The sequence below is a fragment of the Triticum dicoccoides genome, chromosome 3B, assembly GCF_002162155.2.
Source record: "Triticum dicoccoides isolate Atlit2015 ecotype Zavitan chromosome 3B, WEW_v2.0, whole genome shotgun sequence".
In the NCBI taxonomy this organism is placed as follows: Eukaryota; Viridiplantae; Streptophyta; class Magnoliopsida; order Poales; family Poaceae; genus Triticum; species Triticum dicoccoides.
In genome coordinates this window covers 246,239,372-246,260,646 of record NC_041385.1, presented here as the reverse complement: position 1 = coordinate 246,260,646, position 21,275 = coordinate 246,239,372, and the positions used below count along the sequence as shown (strand labels likewise).

Genomic DNA, 21,275 nt, shown 5'->3' with positions numbered 1-21,275 from the left:
TGGGAAGAGCTCGAGGACGCGTTTAGAGAAAATTTTCAGGGGACTTATGTCCGCCCTTCGGATGCAGACGATTTAAGTCACATAACCCAACAGCCCGGAGAGTCAGCGCGCAAATTCTGGAACAGGTTCCTCACCAAAAAGAACCAAATAGTCGACTGTCCGGACACCGAAGCCTTGGCAGCTTTTAAACATAACGTCCGAGATGAATGGCTCGCCAGACACCTCGGCCAGGAAAAGCCAAGAACAATGGCCGTGCTAACAAGCCTCATGACCCGCTTTTGCGTGGGGGAAGATAGCTGGCTAGCAAGATGCAGCACCAGCGACCCGAGTACATCCGAGATCAGAGATGGAAACAGAAAATCACGGCACAGAAAGGATCAGCGCCGAAATAAAGAAAAGGGCCCAAAGAACATGGCGCTCAATGCCGGATTCAAAAGCTCGCGGCCGAACAACAAAACACTGCCTCTTAAGGACAACAGTGACGAGCTATCCAACCTCAACAAAATTTTGGATCGGATATGTCAAATCCACAGTACCCCCGGGAAGCCTGCAAACCACACCCACCGAAATTGTTGGGTCTTCAAGCAGTCCGGCCGACTCAACGCCGAACACAAGGGGCTCGACACGCCAAGCGAGGATGATGATGAACCCCACCAGCAGAGCACCGGAAGACAAAAGACTTTCCCGCAAGAAGTCAAAACAGTAAACTCACTCCATGTGACAACACGGAACAATAGTGCGGCACCCGCTAAAGTACGCGTCGCACGGTCCACCCCAGCGGAATCCCGAGATTGGATGTCAAAACCAATTACTTTTGACCACCTGGATTATTCCAGAAGTATTCGAAACGCAGGATGGACTGCTCTGATATTGGATGCTATAATCGATGGACTACAATTTACACAAGTCCTAATGGATGGCGGCAGCGATTTCAACCTGCTATATCCAGACACAATCCGCAAGTTGGGGATAGACCCTACTAAAATTCGCCATAGCCGCACTTCCTTCAAAGGAGTGACGCCAGGCCCTTACGCCAAGTGCACGGGCTCCTTACTACTAGAAGTTGTGTTCGGATCACCCGACAACTTTCGTCGCGAAAAGCTAATCTTCCATGTCGCCCCATTCAAAAGTAGCCATCAAGCACTATTTGGACGTGAAGCTTTCGCCCGCTTTAACGCAATACCACACTATGCGTCTCTTACACTTAAAATGCCCGGTCCACGCGGCATCATCTCATTAAAAGGTCGTTCAAGACTCCGGACACGGCTAGGCGAGTCCGGCATACATAAACTAGGGGCTCCCTAGCCGCATACCCCTTCACAAGGGGCTGTGCGTATGAACAATAAAGAGCCAATAAAAGCTCAACTTTATTCATTCATTCATACTTTGTTTTCAATACATTTTTTGCACGATTTCTTTTCAAGCTAAGTTCCTCTCTTTTACAGATGAACAGCGTGTACACCCGTCCAGGATACGGCACAACGGAGACACAGGCGCAGACGTGCAGCAGGGACCCGTGGCAAGGATTCTTTTCAGATTAAGACCCTGCGTAAACCTTTCTTACTGTCTCTTGTTGATTCACATCCCCCGGTTTTTCACCATAACCGACGAGGAGGCTGGCGTTTTGGCATCGGCCGCGTCAGAAATTTTCGCCTGTACCTGGACACTAGGGGCTTAGGGCATTGTTCTGCCCGTTATCATAAAGACCGAATACCTTAGGGAGTGTTCGGCGTCTCGAGTTACGCCTTATATGCATCAGCTCCGAATCATGTCTTTGGTCAAATGTTGGGTTTGCCCGGCTCCTGTGTTTTGCTGCCTTACGTTCCGTATCATCGGCTAACACAGCACCAGGAGAACTACTGCGTTTGTGCCCCGGTTCGGCCGGGCGAGCACCTCAGTAGAGAAAGCCGAAAACTAACTGTCATGATACAGTGAGAGACTGGTCAACCACTCGATCGACTACCGGAATGTCTAGAATTCCTCCGCTTTGACGAAGGACCGTTTCCTGGTCAGGCACATACGCGCCCCGAATTCGGAGAGCGCGGTGCCCCTAGGGGCTATATCGTAGCCCCACCTTCGAACTCCTATGGCTAAGTGAAAGTGATAAAGCATCATAGTCTGGTTGCCTCGTTTGCTACGCTACCACCTCCTTCACAGGACCAAGACGTTGGATTAAGTGTGAAAATGTGCTATTTTGCAAACACCCCCGCACCATGTGCGTGGGGGTTGAAGCCGAAGACTGCCATCTTTCAGGTTATACACAAGTATACATTAACGGCCGCACAGGAGATATTTTAATACTTGAACGCACAAGTATAAAAAGCACTTATATTATGAATATCGTTTTACATATCATAAAGATCATTTGAACATGACATTTTTTGAGCATTGCGACTCTATTGCATGAGCACCCCGCAGAACTTCCCCAAAATAGTGCTCGGCGGGTAACCGGCTCTCGTCCGAACCCCGGGTGGCAACATCGGTGGCATCCATCTCCGTCCAGTATGTCTTCACACGGGCGAGGGCCATCTGTGCACCCTCTATGTAGGCCGACCGCTTCATCGCCTTGATATGCGGCACCGCCCCAAGGAATTGCTGCAATAAGCCAAAATAACTCTTCGGCTTGGGCCTATCCGGCCAGATATGAGCCACTACATCCGTCATGGCAAGTCCGGACAATCTATTCAGCTCAGCCCACTTAGCCAACCGATAGGTCAACGGAAGTGAATGCTCCGGACTGTGGAATTGAGACCAAAAAAGATCTTCCGTCTCGTGATCCTTTTGACTTCGGAAGTGCACAACGGCATCTGCGGCACTCGCCGCTAAATCCATATAAGGATCCTCCAGACCCCACAGCTGGCCAAGCTGAGCATACTTCGGATCCGTGAACTTCCTGCGCAGTAGAAAGGGCTTGCCAGCCGCAATGTCTCTGGCCTGACGCGGCTCCTCCTTTATAGCCCTCATTGCAGAACGGGCATCCTTGGCTTCGGTGGTGGCCTTCTTCAGGTCTTCTTGTTCCGCTCGGCGTTCTTTTTCAAGAACCTCATAGCGGTCGGTTACATCTTTCAGCTTCACGGCCATTTCGGCCATCTCCTCCCTGCTTCGGCAGTGAGCAGCCCTTTCGGCTTCTAGCTCTTCGGCCGCCTTCGAGGCAGCCGCATCACTCCTTCGGGCCCGCTCCTTGGCTCGAGCAAGCTCTGCTCGAAGGTCCTCCATAGCAGCGGCACAATCTGCATTAAGCATACATGTTGTAAGGAGTGAGCATCAGCTCCCTAACTAGGTGATCACCGAGAAACAACCTACCTTGTGACTCGTCAAGTCGTTTATTGACCAGCGCGATGTCCGCATCCGCAACGTCGAGCTGCCGCTTTAGTTCGGCAACTCCATCAGTCCGGCTGGCCACCGGACTATCCGCCACCTATGTAGGAAAGGCGAGAATTAATACCCGAGATTATGATCCTCGGCACGCTGTCGCTTTCGACAACATACCGAGTCTTAGGGGCTACTATCTATACAGGGCGCGCTTTATGTGTAAAACTGTCAAAAGGTATGTCATTTTTACGTACCTCAAACCCCGCCAGCAAACTTCTGACGGCATCATGCAACCCGCCCTCGGCGGATGAAATTCTTTCAATCACCGTACTCATCAATATACGGTGACCTTCTGAGATAGACGCCTTCTCAAGCAGATCCTTCAGCTCCCCCGGCCATACACCAGTTGGTGCCGAACTCTCCGGCCCTGCCGGACTCGAGGATACCCTCCGTGACGACACCTCAGGGTCGTCCGCCCCGCCTGACGGTGCGGCAGATGGAGGCGTCTCGCTCTCCATCATCTCCGGACGAAGGTCCCCCGAAGACGAGCTCAGCTGAGAAGGACGGAGATCCGAACTACAAAAAACTTTGGTTATCCTCAGAAGCAAAAATAGGGATGTCCCTTATTACAAAACTCCCCTTTTTCTACTTATGACTCGGTGGAGGGCTGATTCCATGGGGGAGATGGTGCGGCCGGGGCTTCCCTAGGCGCAGGACCCTCCGGTGAAGATCTCTTCCCCCGCTTTGAGGCCTTGGCCTCCGGGTTTTCGGAAGCGGTCCTCTTCTTCCCTTGGAAGGAGGGATTCTCGATCCCCCCTTTCTCAAAAGCCTCCTTGGTAGAGGCGGTAGTTTCTCTGTTTTCCCCTTCACCTTCCTCCGAAGGCGCAACCTCCGGCATCTTGACCAACACGGGATCCGGCGTGGTCTCCGGGAGGGGGGTCGGACACCATATCAGTTTTGCTTGCGCTATCCACTCCTGTTCAGAGGACAATTGGTTAAAAGTCCAAGATATGCAAACGAACGGTATGTCTGGACACAGAGCTACTTACTTGAGTATCCGGGCGATTGCAGCTTAGGCCGGCGTCCTCGGTCAATTCCGGACACACCTCTTGTGATCCGAAGAACAATTTGTACATCTCCATGGGTGTCGTACCCATGAAGTGTTGGAGAACTCGTGGTCCCTCCGGATTGAATTCCCACAGCCGGAGAGGGCGATGTTTGCAGGGCAGAAGACGCCTAATCAGCATAACCTGCGTCACCACGACCAAATCGATCTCCCTTTCCTGGAGGAATCGAATCCAGCCTTGCAATAGGGGTACGTCCTTTGACGGCCCCCAGTTGAGCCCTTGGTTGAACCATGACATCAGCCATTGTGGAGGGCCCGAGCGAAAGATGGGCGGCGGCTTCTGCCTGCTGCCCCTGGGAGCGGTAATATAGAACCACTCCTGTTGCCACAAGCCGAGCTCCTCCTTGAAAGAGCCCTCGGGCCATGGAGCATCGGCCCTCTTGCTTACAACCGCCCCGCCGCACTCTGCTTGACGCCCCTCGATTATCTTCGGCTCCACATTGAAGGTTTTGAGCCACAAACCGAAGTGAGGGGTAGTGCGGAGGAAGGTTTCGCAGACGACAATGAATGATGAGATGTGGAGGATGGACTCCGGAGCCAAGTCGTGGAATTCCAACCCATAGTAAAACATGAGCCCTCTCATGAAAGGATCCATCGGGAAGCCTAAACCCCGACGGAGGTGGGACACAAACACGACGCTCTCGCCGGGCTCGGGAGTAGGAATGACTTGCCCTTTGGCGGGCAACCTATGTGAAATCTCGTAGGTCAGGTACCTGGCTTCTCTCAGCTTTTGCATGTCCTCCTCCATGACGGAGGAGGGCATCCACCGGCCCTATAGGTCGGGGCCGGACATTCTTGAAGGTCCGAGGCGCTCGAGTCTGGGGCTCTGGGTGTTGGAACTCGGGGCGAGGGGCAGATTCGATTGAGGATTGAAGAAAAGAAACGAGCCTTGGTCTCATTATAAAGAGGGAGAATACCAAGAGCCGTCCCCGTGACCGTTTGGGACTCACCTTCGATAGAGGTGTGGCAACGGGCACGGTTGGGTTACCCACGTCCATATTGATGGAATCCCAGAATAAGGGGAACATGATCTCTGCTTCGACAAGACGTGCCAAGGAAACCGCTTCGCTAAACGCGCTGAGGTGGTATAATAAAAACGATTCAAGTAAAGGCTTGGTAGTGGTGTGACGTCACACCACAAAATACATCAGCAGATTGAACTTGTGTACATATTATTCTCTCTACGGTGGTATGTGGAATTTATTTTATAGAGCCGAACACTATCCTGGTGTTCACAATCTTCTATGAATTATTTGGAGTAAGAACCCGCCTTGCAATGACGAAGACAATATGCGCGCCGGACTCGTCGTAATTGAAGCCTGGTTCAGGGGCTACTGAGGGAGTCCTGGATTAGGGGGTGTCCGGATAGCCGGACTATCATCATCGGCTGGACTCCAAGACTATGAAGATACAAGATTGAAGACTTCGTCCCGTGTCCGGATGGGACTTTCCTTGGCGTGGAAGGCAAGCTTGGCAATACGGATATGTAGATCTCCTACCATTGTAACCGACTCTGTGTAACCCTAGCCCTCTCCGGTGTCTATATAAACCGGAGGGTTTTAGTCCGTAGGACGAACAACCATTACAACAATCATACCATAGGCTAGCTTCTAGGGTTTAGCCTCCTTGATCTCGTGGTAGATCCACTCTTGTACTACCCATATCATCAATATTAATCAAGCAGGAGTAGGGTTTTACCTCCATCGAGAGGGCCCGAACCTGGGTAAAAACATCGTATCCTTTGTCTCCTGTTACCATCCGCCTAGACACACAGTTTGGGACCCCCTACCCGAGATCCGCCGGTTTTGACACCGACAGTCTCTAAGGGTAGTGTCGCGTTAGCAGCATCCTGCAGTAGTGCATCATCATCACCAACGATCCTCTCATCGAGAGGGGGTCAATATCCATCAACATATTCATCAGCATCATCTCCTCTCAAACCCTAGTTCATCTCTTGTATCCGATCTTTGTCTCAAAACCTCAGATTGGTACCTGTGGGTTGCTAGTAGTGTTGATTACTCCTTGTAGTTGATGCTAGTTGGTTTATTCGGTGGAAGATCATATGTTCAGATCCTTAATGATAATTAATACTCCTCTGATTATGAACATGAATATGCTTTGTGAGTAGTTATGTTTGTTCCTGAAGACATGGGAGAAGTCTTGTTATAAGTAATTATGTGAATTTGGTATTCGTTCGATATTTTGATGAGATGTATGTTGTCTTTCCTCTAGTGGTGTTATGTGAATGTCGACTACATGACACTTCACCATTATTTGGGCCTAGGGGAAGGCATTGGGAAGTAATAAGTAGATGATGGGTTGCTAGAGTGACAGAAGCTTAAACCCTAGTTTATGCGTTGCTTCATAAGGGGCTGTTTTGGATCCATATGTTTCATGCTATGGTTAGATTTATCTTAATTCTTCTTTTGTAGTTGCGGATGCTTGCGAGAGGTGTTAATCATAAGTGGGAGGCTTGTCCAAGGAAGGGCAGCACCCAAGCACCGGTCCACCCACATATCAAATTATCAAAGTAACGAACGTGAATCATATGAGCATGATGAAAACTAGCTTGACAGTAATTCCCATGTGTCCTTGGGAGCGCTTTGCTTTATATAAGAGTTCGTCTAGGCTTGTGCTTTGCTACAAAAAAGGATTGGGCCACCTTGCTGCACCTTAGTTACTTTTGTTACTTGTTACCTTCTATGAATTATCTTATCACACAACTACTGTTACCAATAATTTCAATGCTTGCAGAGAATACCTTGCTGAAAACCGCTTGTCATTTGCTTCATCTCCTCGTTGGGTTCGACACTCTTACTTATCGAAAGGACTATGATAGAGCCACTATACTTGTGGATCATCATGCCTTTAGCATTATTGATCTTATTGGCTCTAGCACGATAAACTTCTTCAATGATATATGGCCCTTCCCATTTACAAAGGATTTTTCCTGCAAAAAATCTAAAACGAGAATTGTACAATAGAACATACTAACCCACTTTGAATTCCCGCTTTTGGATTCTTTTGTCATGCCATCTTTTAACTTTTTCTTTAAACAATTTGGCAATTTCATAAGCTTGAGTTCTCCATTCATCTAGTGAGTTAATATCAAATAACCTCTTTTCACTGGCAAGTTTGAAATCATAATTGAGTTATTTAATTGCCCAATATGCTTTATGTTCTAACTCAATAGGCAAACGACATGCTTTTCCATAAACCATTTTATATGGGGACATACCCATAGGATTTTTATAAGCAGTTCTATAAGCCCATAATGCATCATCTAGTTTCTTAGACAAATTATTCCGAGACCTATTGACGGTCTTTTACAAAATTAACTTTATTTCTCTATTGCTCAACTCAACTTGACCACTAGATTGAGGGTGATATGGGGATGCAATTCTATGGTTGACATCATATTTAGCAAGCAATTTACGGAAAGCACTATGAATAAAATGTGAACCATCACCAGTCATTAAATATCTAGGGACTCCAAACCTCGGGAAAGTAACTTCTTTAAGCATTTTAATGGAAGTGTTAGGATCAACACTACTAGTTGGAATAGCTTCTACCCACTTAGTAACATAATCAACAGCAACCAAAATATGTGTATACCCATTAGAGGAAGTCCCATATAATCAAATCCCCACACATCAAATGGTTCAATAACAAGTGAAGAATTCATAGGCATTTCCTGACGTCTACCAATATTACCAATTATTTGACATTCATCACAAGATAAGACAACTTACAAGTATCCTTGAAAAGAGTAGGCCAATAAAAACCAGATTGTAATACCTTATGTGCAGCTCTATCTCCCGCATTGTGTCCTTTGTAAGCCTCAGAGTGACACTTCTGTAGGATTTGTTCTTGTTCATGCTCAGGTATACAATGTCTAATAATACCATCTACCCCTTCTTTATAGAGGTGCGGGTCATCCCAGAAGTAATGTCTTAAATCAGAGAAGAATTTTTTTCTTTTGTTGGTATGCAAAACTAGGTGGTATAAATTTGCAACAATATAATTAGCATAGTCTGCATACCAAGGAGTATTATGAGAAGCATTTATAACAGCTAGTTGTTCATCGGGAAAGCTATCATCAATAGGTAGTGGGTCATCAAGAATATTTTCTAACCTAGACAAGTTATCAGCTACGGGATTCTCAACTCCCTTCCTATCAGTAATATGCAAGTCAAATTCTTGTAGCAAAAGGACCCACCTAATGAGTCTAAGTTTAGCATCTTTCTTTCCATAAGGTATTTAATAGCAGCATGATCAGTGTGAAAAATTACTTTTGAATCAACTATGTAAGATCTGGATTTATCACAAGCAATCACAACTGCTAGAAATTCTTTCTCAGTGGTAGCATAATTTCTTTGAGCAATGTCTAGAGTTTTGCTAGTATAATGGATAACATTTAATTTCTTATCAACTCTTTGTCCTAGAACAACACCAACAACATAATCACTAGCATCACACATAATTTCAAATGGTAAGTTCCAATCAGGTGGTTGAACAATATTTATAGAAGTTAAGGCTTTCTTAAGTGTTTCAAAGGCTACTACACAATCATCATAAACAACAAGTAGAACATCTTTTTACAAGAGATTAGTAAGAGGCCTAAATTTTTTAGAGAAGTCTTTAATAAACCTCCTACAGAACCCAACATGACCAAGTAAACTTCTTATACCTTTAATATCTTTAGGACATGGCATTTTCTCAGTTGCAGCAACTTTAGCATTATCCACTTCAATGCCATGCTCATAAATTTTATGCCCCAATTCATTCACCATAAAGTGGCACTTCTCCCAATTCAAGAAAAGATTAGTTTGTTCACATCTCTGCAAAACTTGATCAAGGTTGCTTAAGCAATCATCAAAAGAAGTTCCATAAACGGAAAAAAACATTCATGAAAACCTCAATAATCTTTTCACAAAATTCAGAGAATATAACAATCATACATCTCTGAAAGGTAGCAGATGCATTGCATAAACCAAAAGGCATATGTCTATAGGCATAAGTTCCAAAAGGACAAGTAAAAGTGGTTTTCTCTTGGTCGGGTTGTGATACAGGTATCTGAGAGAAACCGGAATATCCACCAAGACAGCAAAAGTGTGTATGCTTAAACAATTTGTCTAACATTTGATCAATAAAAGGTAAGGGGTAATGATCTTCTGTAGTAGCTTTATTTAGTTTTTTAAAAAATCAGTTACCATCCTATAGCTAGTCATAATTCTTTGTGGAATAAGTTCATTTTTATCATTAGGAACAACTGTAATGCCTCCCTTTCTTAGGGACACAATGAACAGGAGGACTTACCCATCTACTATCAGCTATGGGATAGATTATACCTGCTTCCAGGAGTTTTAATATTTCAGTTCTTACCACTTCCTTCATCTTAGGATTTAATCATCATTGATGATCAATAACTGGTTTAGCATCCGACTCCATATTAATTTTATACCGACATAGAGTGGGGCTAATGCCGTTAAGATCATCAAGAGTATATCCAATAGCAGCGCGATGCTTCCTCAAAGTTTTAATAATCTCCTTTCTTCATGCTTTGAAAGGTTAGCACTAATAATAACATGATATATCTTCTTTTCATCAAGATAAGCATATTTCAATGTATCAGGCAATTGTTTTAATTCAAACACAGGATCACTTTTAGGTGGAGGTGGACTGCCAAGAGTTTCAACAGGCAAATTGTGTTTAAGAATAGGTGGTTAATCAAAGAACGTCTTATCTATTTCATTTCTCTCATTCGAGTGCATATCATTTTCATGGTCTAGCAAATATTTTTCTAACGGATTAGCAGGAGGTACGGCAATAGAAGCAAGACCAACAATTTCATCTTTACTAGGCAATTCTTTATCATGAGTTTGTCTACGAAACTTAGAGAAATTAAACTCATGAGATATATCACCAAAGTTAACACTGACAGTTTCTTTACCACAATCAATCTTAGCATTAACAGTATTCAAGAAAGGTCTACCAAAAATTATGGGACAAAAATCATCTTGTGGAGAACCAAGAACTAGAAAATCAGCAGGGTATTTTATTTTTCCACACAAGACTTCAACATTTCTAATAATCCCAAGTGGTGTAGTAGTGTCTCTGTTTGCAAGCTTAATAGTAACATCAATGTCTTCTATTTCAGCAGGAGCAATATCATTCATAATTTCTTGATATAAGGTAAACGGGATAGGACTCACACTAGCACCCAAATCGCATAAGCCATGATAACAATGATCTCCTATCTTAACTAAGACAACAAGCATGCCAACAACGGGCTTATTCTTATCTTTAGTGGCAGTTATGTGGATGGCATAATCAAATTCGTTATATTTTTCTAATCATTTTCATATATAAATTATTTTCATCCGAGTTACGGTTTATTTTATATGAATTTCTAAAGTTTTATTGAATTTGTGGAATTACTGGATTTAATTTAATTTGAAAATCATTTAACTAAAAATGCTACGGGTACACACAGATGTGTACCCAGCAATGGGCACACAGGCTGATAGTAGGCACAGTTGACTGTCGAGTCAGAAGTCAACTTTGGACCTGTTGACTGATCAAACTGACCTCTGGGGTCCATCGTGAGTGAAACACTTATTAATAGGGTTTAATTTTGTTAGTTAGCGTGTGGGGTCCTCGTAGCCAGTGGGGGTTAGGGCGTTAGTTAGTTGGGTAAACTAATTATGCCTCCTAATTAAACCTGGTGGGGGCCCACTGGTAGTGGCACAAGGCCAACCCAGCGTTGCTTTGAGCCCACGCGTGCACAGGGGGCGAGGCCACGGCCGGAGCACGACAGTTGGGCAGCTGGCGACGCAGGTGCCAATGGCGACAATGGGCAGCAGCAGTGCGGCAGTAGCAGCAACAGTAGCGTAGCAACAGCGATGCAGAAGTAACAGCGGCAACAATAGAAGGAGGAGTAGGTAGCAGCGTAGCACGGGGGAAGCAGCGGCAGTGGGCGAGGCCATGGCGCGCGGGGGCGCAGGCGACCAAGGCAGCAGGCGTAGCGGCGTGAGTGGGGGCCCAACGGCCGGTCGAAGCATGGGTGGCGCGGGCATAGGGCGCACGCGGACAGCAGCACGCGGCGCACACAGCGTGGATGCGGAGCTCCGGTGGTGGATACGTTGAGCACGAAGCGATAGCTACGACGACAAATCGAGCTCAAGAAGAGGGGGATTCGGGAGAGGATCTCACAACGAGCTCGGATATGTGGTCGGGGAAGCCGTAGGGGGTCCGGATGCGGCGAATTTGACGATGAACGGTGGTGCCCGTAGCGAGGAAGATGAACCAAGGATGACGTTATGGGGCTCCTCGGTCCAAACCATCGTGTGTAGTCGACGAAGGCGAGGTGACGGTGCTACTGGACATCTCATCGCGGCTTGACATGTTCATTGGACGCCGCATTAATGGCGGCAGATGCAGTGACCGTGGTGTCGGTCCTTCGGGCGCGACGCGGGAGCACAATCTAGAGGCGAGGGGGAAAGGCTGTGAGGGGGGATCCGATCTAGGGTTTGCTGAGGGGGTATGGCGACTTGTAAGGTTGGGAGGGGCACGGATGCTCAACGTGTGGCGCCAACCATGGAGATGGCGCCATGACTGCCCTGCCCGCTCCTGTAGCTCGGTAGGAGACGAGTGGGAGTGTGGGCTGGGCCTTGCTGTAGCAGGTAGGCCGTAAGTGCACAATAGTTTCCCCCTTTTTCTTTTATTATTTTTTGTTTTGCATTTTATTCTTATACTAAATGAGTTTTGTTGACTATAAAATATGTCTCACAAATACTCGGTAGTGTAATGAGCTAGAGCCCCAAAGTTACAATTTAGTTTGAAATGTTTAAATATTTATTTAATTTGAAATGGATCAAATAAATGGTGCTGGTCCAATTTTAAATAGTTTAAGGGCATTTTAAATATTCAAATAATGTTGGTTCTTACATGAAAAATACTTAGGAATTTTATGGGATATTACAAACATTTTTGTTTTCCTGTTTGAAGAAATAATAATTTGACTTGCAATGTAGATTTGAATTTGAGTTTCGGGTTAATTCTTAATTGCAATTTAACTATGATAATCATGATGACATGGCATATTAATTAGGATAATGACATGACTAATATCTAAGGGTGTCACAAATACAATAAACATTAGAAATAATTAAAAATATATCTAGATTCGTAGACCACCTAGCGACGACTACAAGCACTGAAGTGAGACGAAGGAGCGTCGCCGTCATTGCCCTCCCTCACTAGAGCGAGGCAAAACTTGTTGCAGTAGACAATTGAGAAAGTCATCGTGCTAAGACCCCATAGAACCAATGCACCAGAACAACAACTACCACCAATGAAGAGACACGTACATCGTAAGGATCCAACCCCAAGACACATGAACTAGAGGAACGAAGACCGAATCCGAGTAGATCCACCAAAGACAACCACCGGCCGAATCCCGCGAGATCCGTCGGAGATACATCTCAACACGCCCTCCTACGATGCAAGGCACACCACGAAACGGGGCTAGGCGGTGAGAACCTTATTCCAACTTTAGGGAGCCGTCGCCATCTCGTCTTTCTGAGCAGGACACAAACCCTAACAAAACTAAAAGAAATATCTAAAAACAGAGCACTCACACCGGCAAGGGTCGGTATCCACTGCGCCTCCATGGCCCTAGGGCCACGAGAGATGAGGCGGACTAGCGGCGGCACCAGCGGAAGACAAAGGAACCCCAACTTTCTCTGGAGGAAGAGGCGGCGGGTGGGAGTGCGTGCGTAGCTAGGTCTAACATGGCGTTAACTAAGGAGAAGATAAAGAAAAATCTCAATGGCATTTGACCGAACACTTGCCGAGCGTGGTGTCCGCCATCGAGAACATCGACATGGGCGGACGATACCTAAGCTACAGACGGATCCGGGATGCAACGACGATGAAGTACAAGGTGCGTGAGTGGAACAACGGTAGTACGATCAAAATTGGACATCGGCGGTGTGGTGTACGGTGGCGACGGTCTTGGTGGGTGCAAATGCAGAGCAAGAGAGGAGGAACAAAGTGGGAAAAGGACTTCAAATGGGTGTGTGGGCCGGGTGTGCCGAAGTTTGACGTGTCAGCTGTCCAGACTCTCCCAAAAATCGCTAGTTTTTTTTTTTTGAAGTGTGTCATGGTAAATGTGTTTTTGTCCGAAATAGTAAACGAGTCTTGAGAAAAGAGTGAGTAAATTACAACCAAACGAGGCATGTACTAGGACACGAGAATAATGCAGGCACGAGAGCAGTGTACGAAATACACACCGGCTAGGTGTGGCAATAAAACCAAGGACCATGGCTCACCATAACTGGGGCGAGTGCCATAATAGCGAGCTTAACTCCAACCGTTACCGCCCTTCATTTATGCAAACGGAGAAATCCCCATCAATCCACCCCCAAGCTAGATCGACCACGCGTGGTCCCAGTCAAGAAGCCCATATATGTACTTATAATAAATAAATAAAATTTAAAAATCGCGAGAGAAACAAACACCAACCTACCCCCCGCCCCCCGTGCCCCTGTGTAAAAACCGGACAGGTGCACGCGACAGTGGTGGGAAAACCAGCGAAAAAGAAGAAGAAAAAGGACAGAAGAGAGAGAGAGCGAGCAGTAGCCACACCATAGTGGTGGAAAGGAAACCAGAGAGAGGGAGGGAGAGAGAGAGAAGAAACAAAACCCGCCCGATCTCCTCGCCCTCCTCCTACTCCCACTCCGATCGCTCCTGCCCGATTCCCTACCCGATTGCCGCGCGCCTCCTGGTCCCCTCCCGACACCCATGGAGCCTCACCCCGCGGCTGCAGCCGGAGGAGGAGGAGGAGAAGGGGAGGCCGGCCGTGGTGCGGACCCCGACACCGGCCTCGAAGGTAGCAGCACGCTTTCCTCTCTCCCTCTCTCCCTGTGATTATTTTGCTCGGATCTCCGCGTCCGTGCGGAGCGCGGATCTACGTGGATTGGCGTAACGGGACGAATGCGTGGCTGGCAGGGTCGATGTGGAGGATGGGGCTGGCCGGCGACGGCGGTGGGGAGGGGGACGGGGCGCGCCTGCCGGAGCGGCCGGACCAGGCGGACTGCATCTACTACCTCCGCACGGGCGCCTGCGGCTTCGGGGACCGCTGCCGCTACAACCACCCCCGCGATCGCGGCGGCACTGAGGTGACACAGCCGCTTCCTCTCCCTTTTGCGCGCTCTCCTGATCTCGCTCCGCGCGATTGGGTGAGCGAGCCCGTGTGTATGAGCGCGTTTGCGTTGGAGCCAGCTTTACGTTACGTATAAGTATTTGCCATGTGATCGATGTGGCGACACTGCAATCCACAGCGAGAATCAGATCACACAAATTACCAGTGGTTCGGGTAATGTAGCTCATCTCTAGCTGAATTGCATCTGCCGCTCGTGCAACTGTCCGCAGTGTCTTCCTAGCACTTGATCAGGCGGCGGCAGCGTGATAGTTTGGACGGTGGCGTAACTGAACCTAGGCGCCCATTGGATATCCTTTTGGAAGAGTGATTCGCTTCTCCACTCCCGCTATGCCAATCGTTTCACTGTATCAGCAGCTTTAAACTTACTAGTTTCTCCCGGCTTTTATGGGCTACTAAGTTTACTAGGTGTCACTACATGCATTTTCCCACTTTCCCATTCTCCATTTTATCTATCTTATATCATGCCAATGCCATGTTGACCATGATATACCCCCCACCCTGTCTTGGTAGTCGCATGAACTTAGATTTCTATGTCAAATGCATGGAAAAACGATATACCTCAACAGTTTTGTTCTAAATGGTTCAAATGCTTTTTGCTGTATCTGTATATATAAATCTATCTCACAGTTGTAAGTACCTTACATTTGACCCTAGTTTTGGTGGATTAAATGCTTTTTGACTTGCTTAATTTGCCAAAGATACTTCGCGTACTGCTTACCATTAGCACTTAAAGTTGACAATTTGACATTAATAAAGCTGCTTCCATCATGGGATGGTTTTCATAAATGATTTATCATGGCTTCAATACTTGCCATGTTTCCGTTAAGGAGATCTGTTTTCTGGCATGGGCCTAGGGTATTGTTGTTTCTACTATACTACTACTTAGGCAATAATCTTAGTTCAACCTAGAACATAAACAAGAGTTTATCTCCTCCAGTTGAATTCTAGGAATCATATTTACAGTTTTGCAATAGATGACAAATGGAGTAATCACTGATTCCATTTTTTTCAAAAATGTAGTTTGGTGGAGGTGCAAAGAATGCAGTAGCATTGGACTACCCGGAGCGGTTGGGTCAACCAGTATGTGAGGTACATAAATCTAACAGTTTCAGGCTCAAATTTAATTACCTTCTAAAAAAGGCGCATCAGTCACACTCTTGAGCATGCATGCACCAACTCCTGCACACCATCTGCATGCACCCAGTTGGCCACTTACTTGCTGCTCCTTGACTGGCATACAGAGCGAACAACTAAAAATTTAGTAATGTCTGGCGGGTATTCAGCATCCTGCCCATTTTATGTTATGTCAGATGACTTGTTAACTGTTTGGACTTACTCTTTTGTATTTTTTACAGTATTACATGAAGACTGGGACTTGCAAATTTGGTTCCAATTGCAAATATCACCATCCTAAGCAAGATGGTTCTGTGCAGCCTGTAATGTTAAACAGTAATGGATTCCCTCTACGTCCGGTGTGAAAATTCTCTCCAAAAACATTGCTTCTTTAGTGAAATCTTTCGCCTAGTATCTGTATGGAAAATTATTGACACCAACGAAATGCAGGGTGAGAAAGAGTGCTCCTACTACATGAAGACTGGACAATGCAAGTTTGGTTCGACATGTAAATTTCATCATCCAGAATTTGGTGGTATTCCAGTTACTCCTGGAATTTATCCACCATTGCAGTCGTCAACTGTACCCTCGCCTCATCCATACGCCCCTCTTACAAATTGGCAAATGGGGAGACCGCCTGTAGTCCCTGGATCATATATGCCAGGCTCGTACACTCCAATGATGCTATCGTCTGGAATGATCCCCTTGCAAGGATGGAGCCCTTATCCGGTAACTAACTTGAGTTAACAAAAGTAGTTTTGGTTAAGTATCAGGTCTCAAATGCAAAAGGGAATTAAGGGTCATAACTCACATGTCATACCAACTGACTTATTTAAAAATGTAAAGCAATGATTGGTGAATATGTAAAGTGTAGATTAGTGGTGTATGCGATCATAGAAAACAATTAAAGGAAAATGTTACATAAGAATTTCATGCAACAAGATAAATATTTTCCTCCAAGTAAAAATCTTCTTTTTGATGCAGGCTTCAGTAAACCCTGTAGCATCAGGTGGAGCACAACAAACTGTTCAAGCTGGACCTATGTATGGCATAGGGCACCATGGATCTTCCTCTACAATTGCTTATGGTGGTCCTTACATGCCTTACTCTTCCTCAACTATACAATCAAGCAATAATCAACAAGAACATGGATTCCCTGAGCGGCCAGGGCAGCCTGAGTGTCAGTATTACATGAGGACAGGAGATTGTAAATTTGGCGCTACATGTAAATATCATCATCCTCGAGATTGGAGTTCACCCAAGTCTAATTATATGTTCAGCCCTTTTTGCCTTCCACTTCGTCCAGTAAGTAACTCGAACACATCTTTTGTATGTTGTACTGCCTCTGTAACTTAATATAAGATGTTTTTTGACACTGTCATGGGCTCTAAAAACGTCTTATAAAAAGCTACAGAGGAAGTAGGAACTAGTGCTGCGTGTATATGTGATTATTATAATTACCTGGAAGCCAGCTAGAACTTCCATACTTTCTGGTAATTTGAAACAAACAACTGTGTTGAAGCCTCTTATCTTCAAGAGTCAATCTATCTCAGTGATAATCTTCTCCATCCGGATGAGTCTATTTAGATCTATCTACCAAACCGATAACCCCGAGGAGTAGCATTTCACCTATTAAAGATGTGGGCTAGGTGGACCTTCAATATCGTCAGGAAATCTAGTCATGAATTGAGAACATTTGTGGTCCATAAGAGTGATTTGATTGCATATGAATTTATAATAGAATCTCAAGGAGACAAATGACCTTTTACTGCAAAGTAAATAGGTTAGAGAGGTGTTGCATGTTTGATGGCTGAGTATGAGGCACCCTAAATCTCATGCCACCGCCCCTGACCACACAATTGCTTTGTGACTTGCTTAGCTTAAAGGTTCGTAAATATATTTTTTGTTTTTGAAAATATCAGAAGACTTGGTTGGAACTTGAACCTATCAAATAAGATGCTTGGTTGAGCATATCTCCCGAGTTGTGAAGCTGTTTGTAAAATTCATCATAACTGAATGAAGCTCTCATGAAGTCACGATAGTTCGAAAAATGTCTCCCAGTTGGTGGTTCCACAAATTATAAGTTGTTCAGAACTCATCAGGTTGTTTAGTTTGTACTTAGAAGAATACATCCCATTTCCTGATCATATGGCATGCACTCAAACTCATTCTTGAGTCGCAACTCTCAAGTGCTTATAAGTAGCTGTCTTGGTACTCAGGTTGGAAGTACATTACTTTGTCGACAATTTACTGCCGATCAACCTTTTGAGTCTCACCCGGCATTTTTCTTAGAAAACTGAATATACTTGTGATAAAAGTTGTAGATTAGTCAATCTTTCCTGTCAACTAAATTCTTGGCATAGTATATCAGGACAGCCAAGGTAGTTCATGAGACAGATATGGTAGCATAGTGGGGCCTATATTCGTTAGTCATCAGCTAAGCCTTTTGGTCAATGAAAACCATCAAAATATCAAATATTTTCCATGTGGCCAAGATCCTCATTGTTTAGACCCAGATCAACCAGTCCATTCAACTTGGTTGACCGAGCCTCACATTGCCCAGATTGCTGTCAAGATCTTCAAAATTTGTGGAGACGCCGTGTAATCCAGCATATGATAGTGGAACAAAGTAATATTCTCCAAATTTCTTAGCCAGTCAAGTTTCTTCAATAGAATAAACACCTTATGCTACCTTTGGATTTATATATTCCAACCAGGAGATGTTCTAGCCTTTTTTTTCCAGTTTTTGTATGAGTTAGTTTCCGTCAGTTCAGGATCTTTGAAGGTGCGCATTGATAGGTCTACCAATGGAAACGAGCTTTCAATTGCCCATTCCTCTACCTGAAGTATTCCATTCTGAGATGAAGCTGAAGAATAATCGAATAACTTGGTCTTGGGTTCATTGCCATAAAGTATACATACTTGCAGTAGTAAGATACTCCCTCCGTCCCATAATATAAGAGCGTTTTTGACACTAGTGTAGTGTCAAAAACGCTCTTATATTATGGGACGGAGGGAGTTTTTGACACTAGTGTAGTGTCAAAAACGCTCTTATATTATGGGACGGAGGGAGTAGTTCTTTATACTGCAGTATCTTAGGGGTACACTGCTGTGTAGTATGATATGGGTTATTTAACATTATGTCCTAAATAATGGAAATATTTATTAGAAAAATGTGATTAATATGTGAACTTGTATATTTGCAAATGGGTGTAACTACTAGAAAATATAGAGTAAGTAATGGGCTAGGTTTTTCTGTACATCATATCATCATTGCGTGCACCAGCAGCCAAGAAGGCATGGAAGATATTAACACTTCATATCTCCGTGCCTATCATCCATGTATATTTACTATGAATACTGTGTAAACATTGATATTATGTCTCTTAAAATACTTTCCTTGCCATAAGGTAAACATTATTCCATGTTTTGTCTTTAAAATATCTCTTGAGGCATACCAAGATCAAGAAGTGCATGCTTCAGTACTGTATCAAGTATTGACTATTCGAAATAATATTTAATATAGAGTCTACTATGGTGTCCTGTTGTAGTGAAATGCTGATATATTAAAACTCATTGACTCTCGCAAACAATGTTATTGTTTGAGTATTAGTTTTGTAAAATAAAAACATAATCAACTTTCTCTGAATATAATCAAGACAAATGCTTTTCGAGAAAGAAAATGTGTAGGATCTTCAATCTTTGTAGCAGTGGTTGAGGTGCAAGAAGTGTCCCCATCTGGCATCTTTCTAATTCTAGTCACCAGCTCAACAAAGCGAAAAACTTTAGGTCCTAATTTTGCATAGCTTAAGTGTAAAGTGTCCCATCTATCATGGAATTGTCCATTGATAACAAAATTCTTTGTCCACAAGGTTACATGAGGTGTCCAAGGATCTTAGATGATTTCCTAGATCAGTGTGATATCCTTTCTTTTAACTGAAAACTGTAGGGGAGGCCCCAAATCAGTGTGGTATCCTGGATTATTATGCAATATGCACAAGGTTTTCAGCTCTCTGAATTCTCTGTTAGGCATGACACATGCATTGTCTAGAATATAACATGGGCATAAATCATGTGGGATGCTATATTTGTTTTAATATGGTAGAAAAAGTGTAGTGGCCTTATACACTGCCTATGTAAGTATGTATTTATAGTTTCTTTGAAGTATATGCAGTTTCTTACGAGGCTTCTTTTATCATCTCAATTTTCAGGGTGCTCAGCCTTGTTCATACTATGCCCAAAATGGGTATTGTAGATATGGAGTTGCATGCAAGTATGATCACCCGATGGGTACGCTTGGCTACAGTTCATCTCCTTTTCCCCTGTCTGACGTGCCAATTGCTCCCTATCCTCTTGGCTTCTCTATTGCCACATTGGCTCCATCTTCATCTTCCCAAGATCTTAGGCCAGAATATATTTCAGCTAAAGACCCATCAGTCAACCAAGTAGGATCGCCAGTGGCAGCATCTGAGCCTTCTGGATCAATTTTGCCAAAAGGGGTTTTCCCGCCAGACACGGTGATGCGTGCTCAGGCTAATACGACAACTGGTGGTAGTTCAAGCCCTGGTGGTGGTCGCTGATTTTTCTGAGCTGAGTCGAGAGATCTCTTATCTCTCAGAACAATTTTCCAATCATTTGACACAGGTAGATTTGAACCTTCCATGATTTCCCCCCATGTATAATAACATTGCAGTGCTATTGCTAATTGCTCTATCTTGTTGTGTTGAAATCAGTTCTGATAGGCCCCTCCGATGTGAATAAAAAGCCGTGGCCTCTGTAGAGAAGGCTCGGCGAGGGTGGTTTTCTCTGCCACCTCAATAAAAAAAGCATTGATAGGTTACAAGCAAGCTCGATTCACTTGCAAATTTTTGCGCTCTTCTGTTCATCTCTGAGACTGGAAAAGGAAGGTTTTTGGATATCAGGTTCGATATCTCGCAATCGGTGTGGATACTCATATCCATTCCCTTGGTAAATAAATTCTTGGGCAAGGAAATCGCCACATGAAGAAATTACTGGGTTTTGGTCCTAGCCTTCCCAAGTCATTTTCTTTTTGTTCTGTATATTGTCATATATATTATATTATATATATATCATCAACAGACTTGAGACTTAAAACTGCATAAGTACATATATATAGGAGCAAGGCACATTGTAATGAACACTGAACGTTTATATAATGAAGTATCGCTGTCAAACCTTATCCAGTTTCAGACTACCGGTGTCTATTCCTTTGCTAGTAGTACATGTTACCGCTTTGAACTGACAGTTATTGCAAGTGGCTGGCACTAGTTGTACTTGTAAATCATTTGATGCACGCATCACGTCTACATTATGTTCCATTTTTCTATCAAACAACCATGCTAGTTTTATTTTAGTTATTTTTTTAGGTGAACTAGGGTTTTATTAAAACTCAACAGTCTACGGAATACAAATGATATCTGGACGGAACCCTAGCCACACGTGACGACCCACTGGTAAAGAAACAGCGGCCTTAGC

At 44.6% G+C, this 21,275-nt stretch overlaps 1 protein-coding gene across 2 annotated transcripts; it reads left to right on the top strand.

The window, feature by feature from the left end:
* Window positions 1-14,067: 14,067 nt before the first annotated feature.
* LOC119275745 (zinc finger CCCH domain-containing protein 6-like) lies at window positions 14,068-20,989 on the top strand. 2 transcript variants are annotated; one of them, XM_037556645.1, is made up of 9 exons: window positions 14,068-14,333; window positions 14,453-14,622; window positions 15,687-15,755; window positions 16,022-16,138; window positions 16,230-16,508; window positions 16,764-17,084; window positions 19,991-20,069; window positions 20,202-20,423; window positions 20,513-20,989. In XM_037556645.1, exons 1-8 carry the CDS (start codon window positions 14,246-14,248, stop codon window positions 20,357-20,359), a joined length of 1,281 nt encoding a protein of 426 aa, XP_037412542.1. In that variant the 5' UTR covers window positions 14,068-14,245; the 3' UTR covers window positions 20,360-20,423; window positions 20,513-20,989. The 2 variants fall into 2 exon arrangements, with proteins under 2 accessions (XP_037412542.1, XP_037412541.1); XM_037556644.1 differs by having other exon boundaries at window positions 14,070-14,333; window positions 19,991-20,423; window positions 20,513-20,987.
* The last annotated feature ends 286 nt before the right edge of the window (window positions 20,990-21,275 follow it).

Coding starts and splice junctions, on each gene's coding strand:
- LOC119275745 (XM_037556644.1), top strand. CDS start 14,246: ATGGAGCCTCACCCCGCGGCTGCAGCCGGAGGAGGAGGAGGAGAAGGG. Junction 16,139..16,229: donor ATGGATTCCCTCTACGTCCG/GTGTGAAAATTC, acceptor AACGAAATGCAG/GGTGAGAAAGAGTGCTCCTA. Junction 16,509..16,763: donor AAGGATGGAGCCCTTATCCG/GTAACTAACTTG, acceptor TTTTTGATGCAG/GCTTCAGTAAACCCTGTAGC.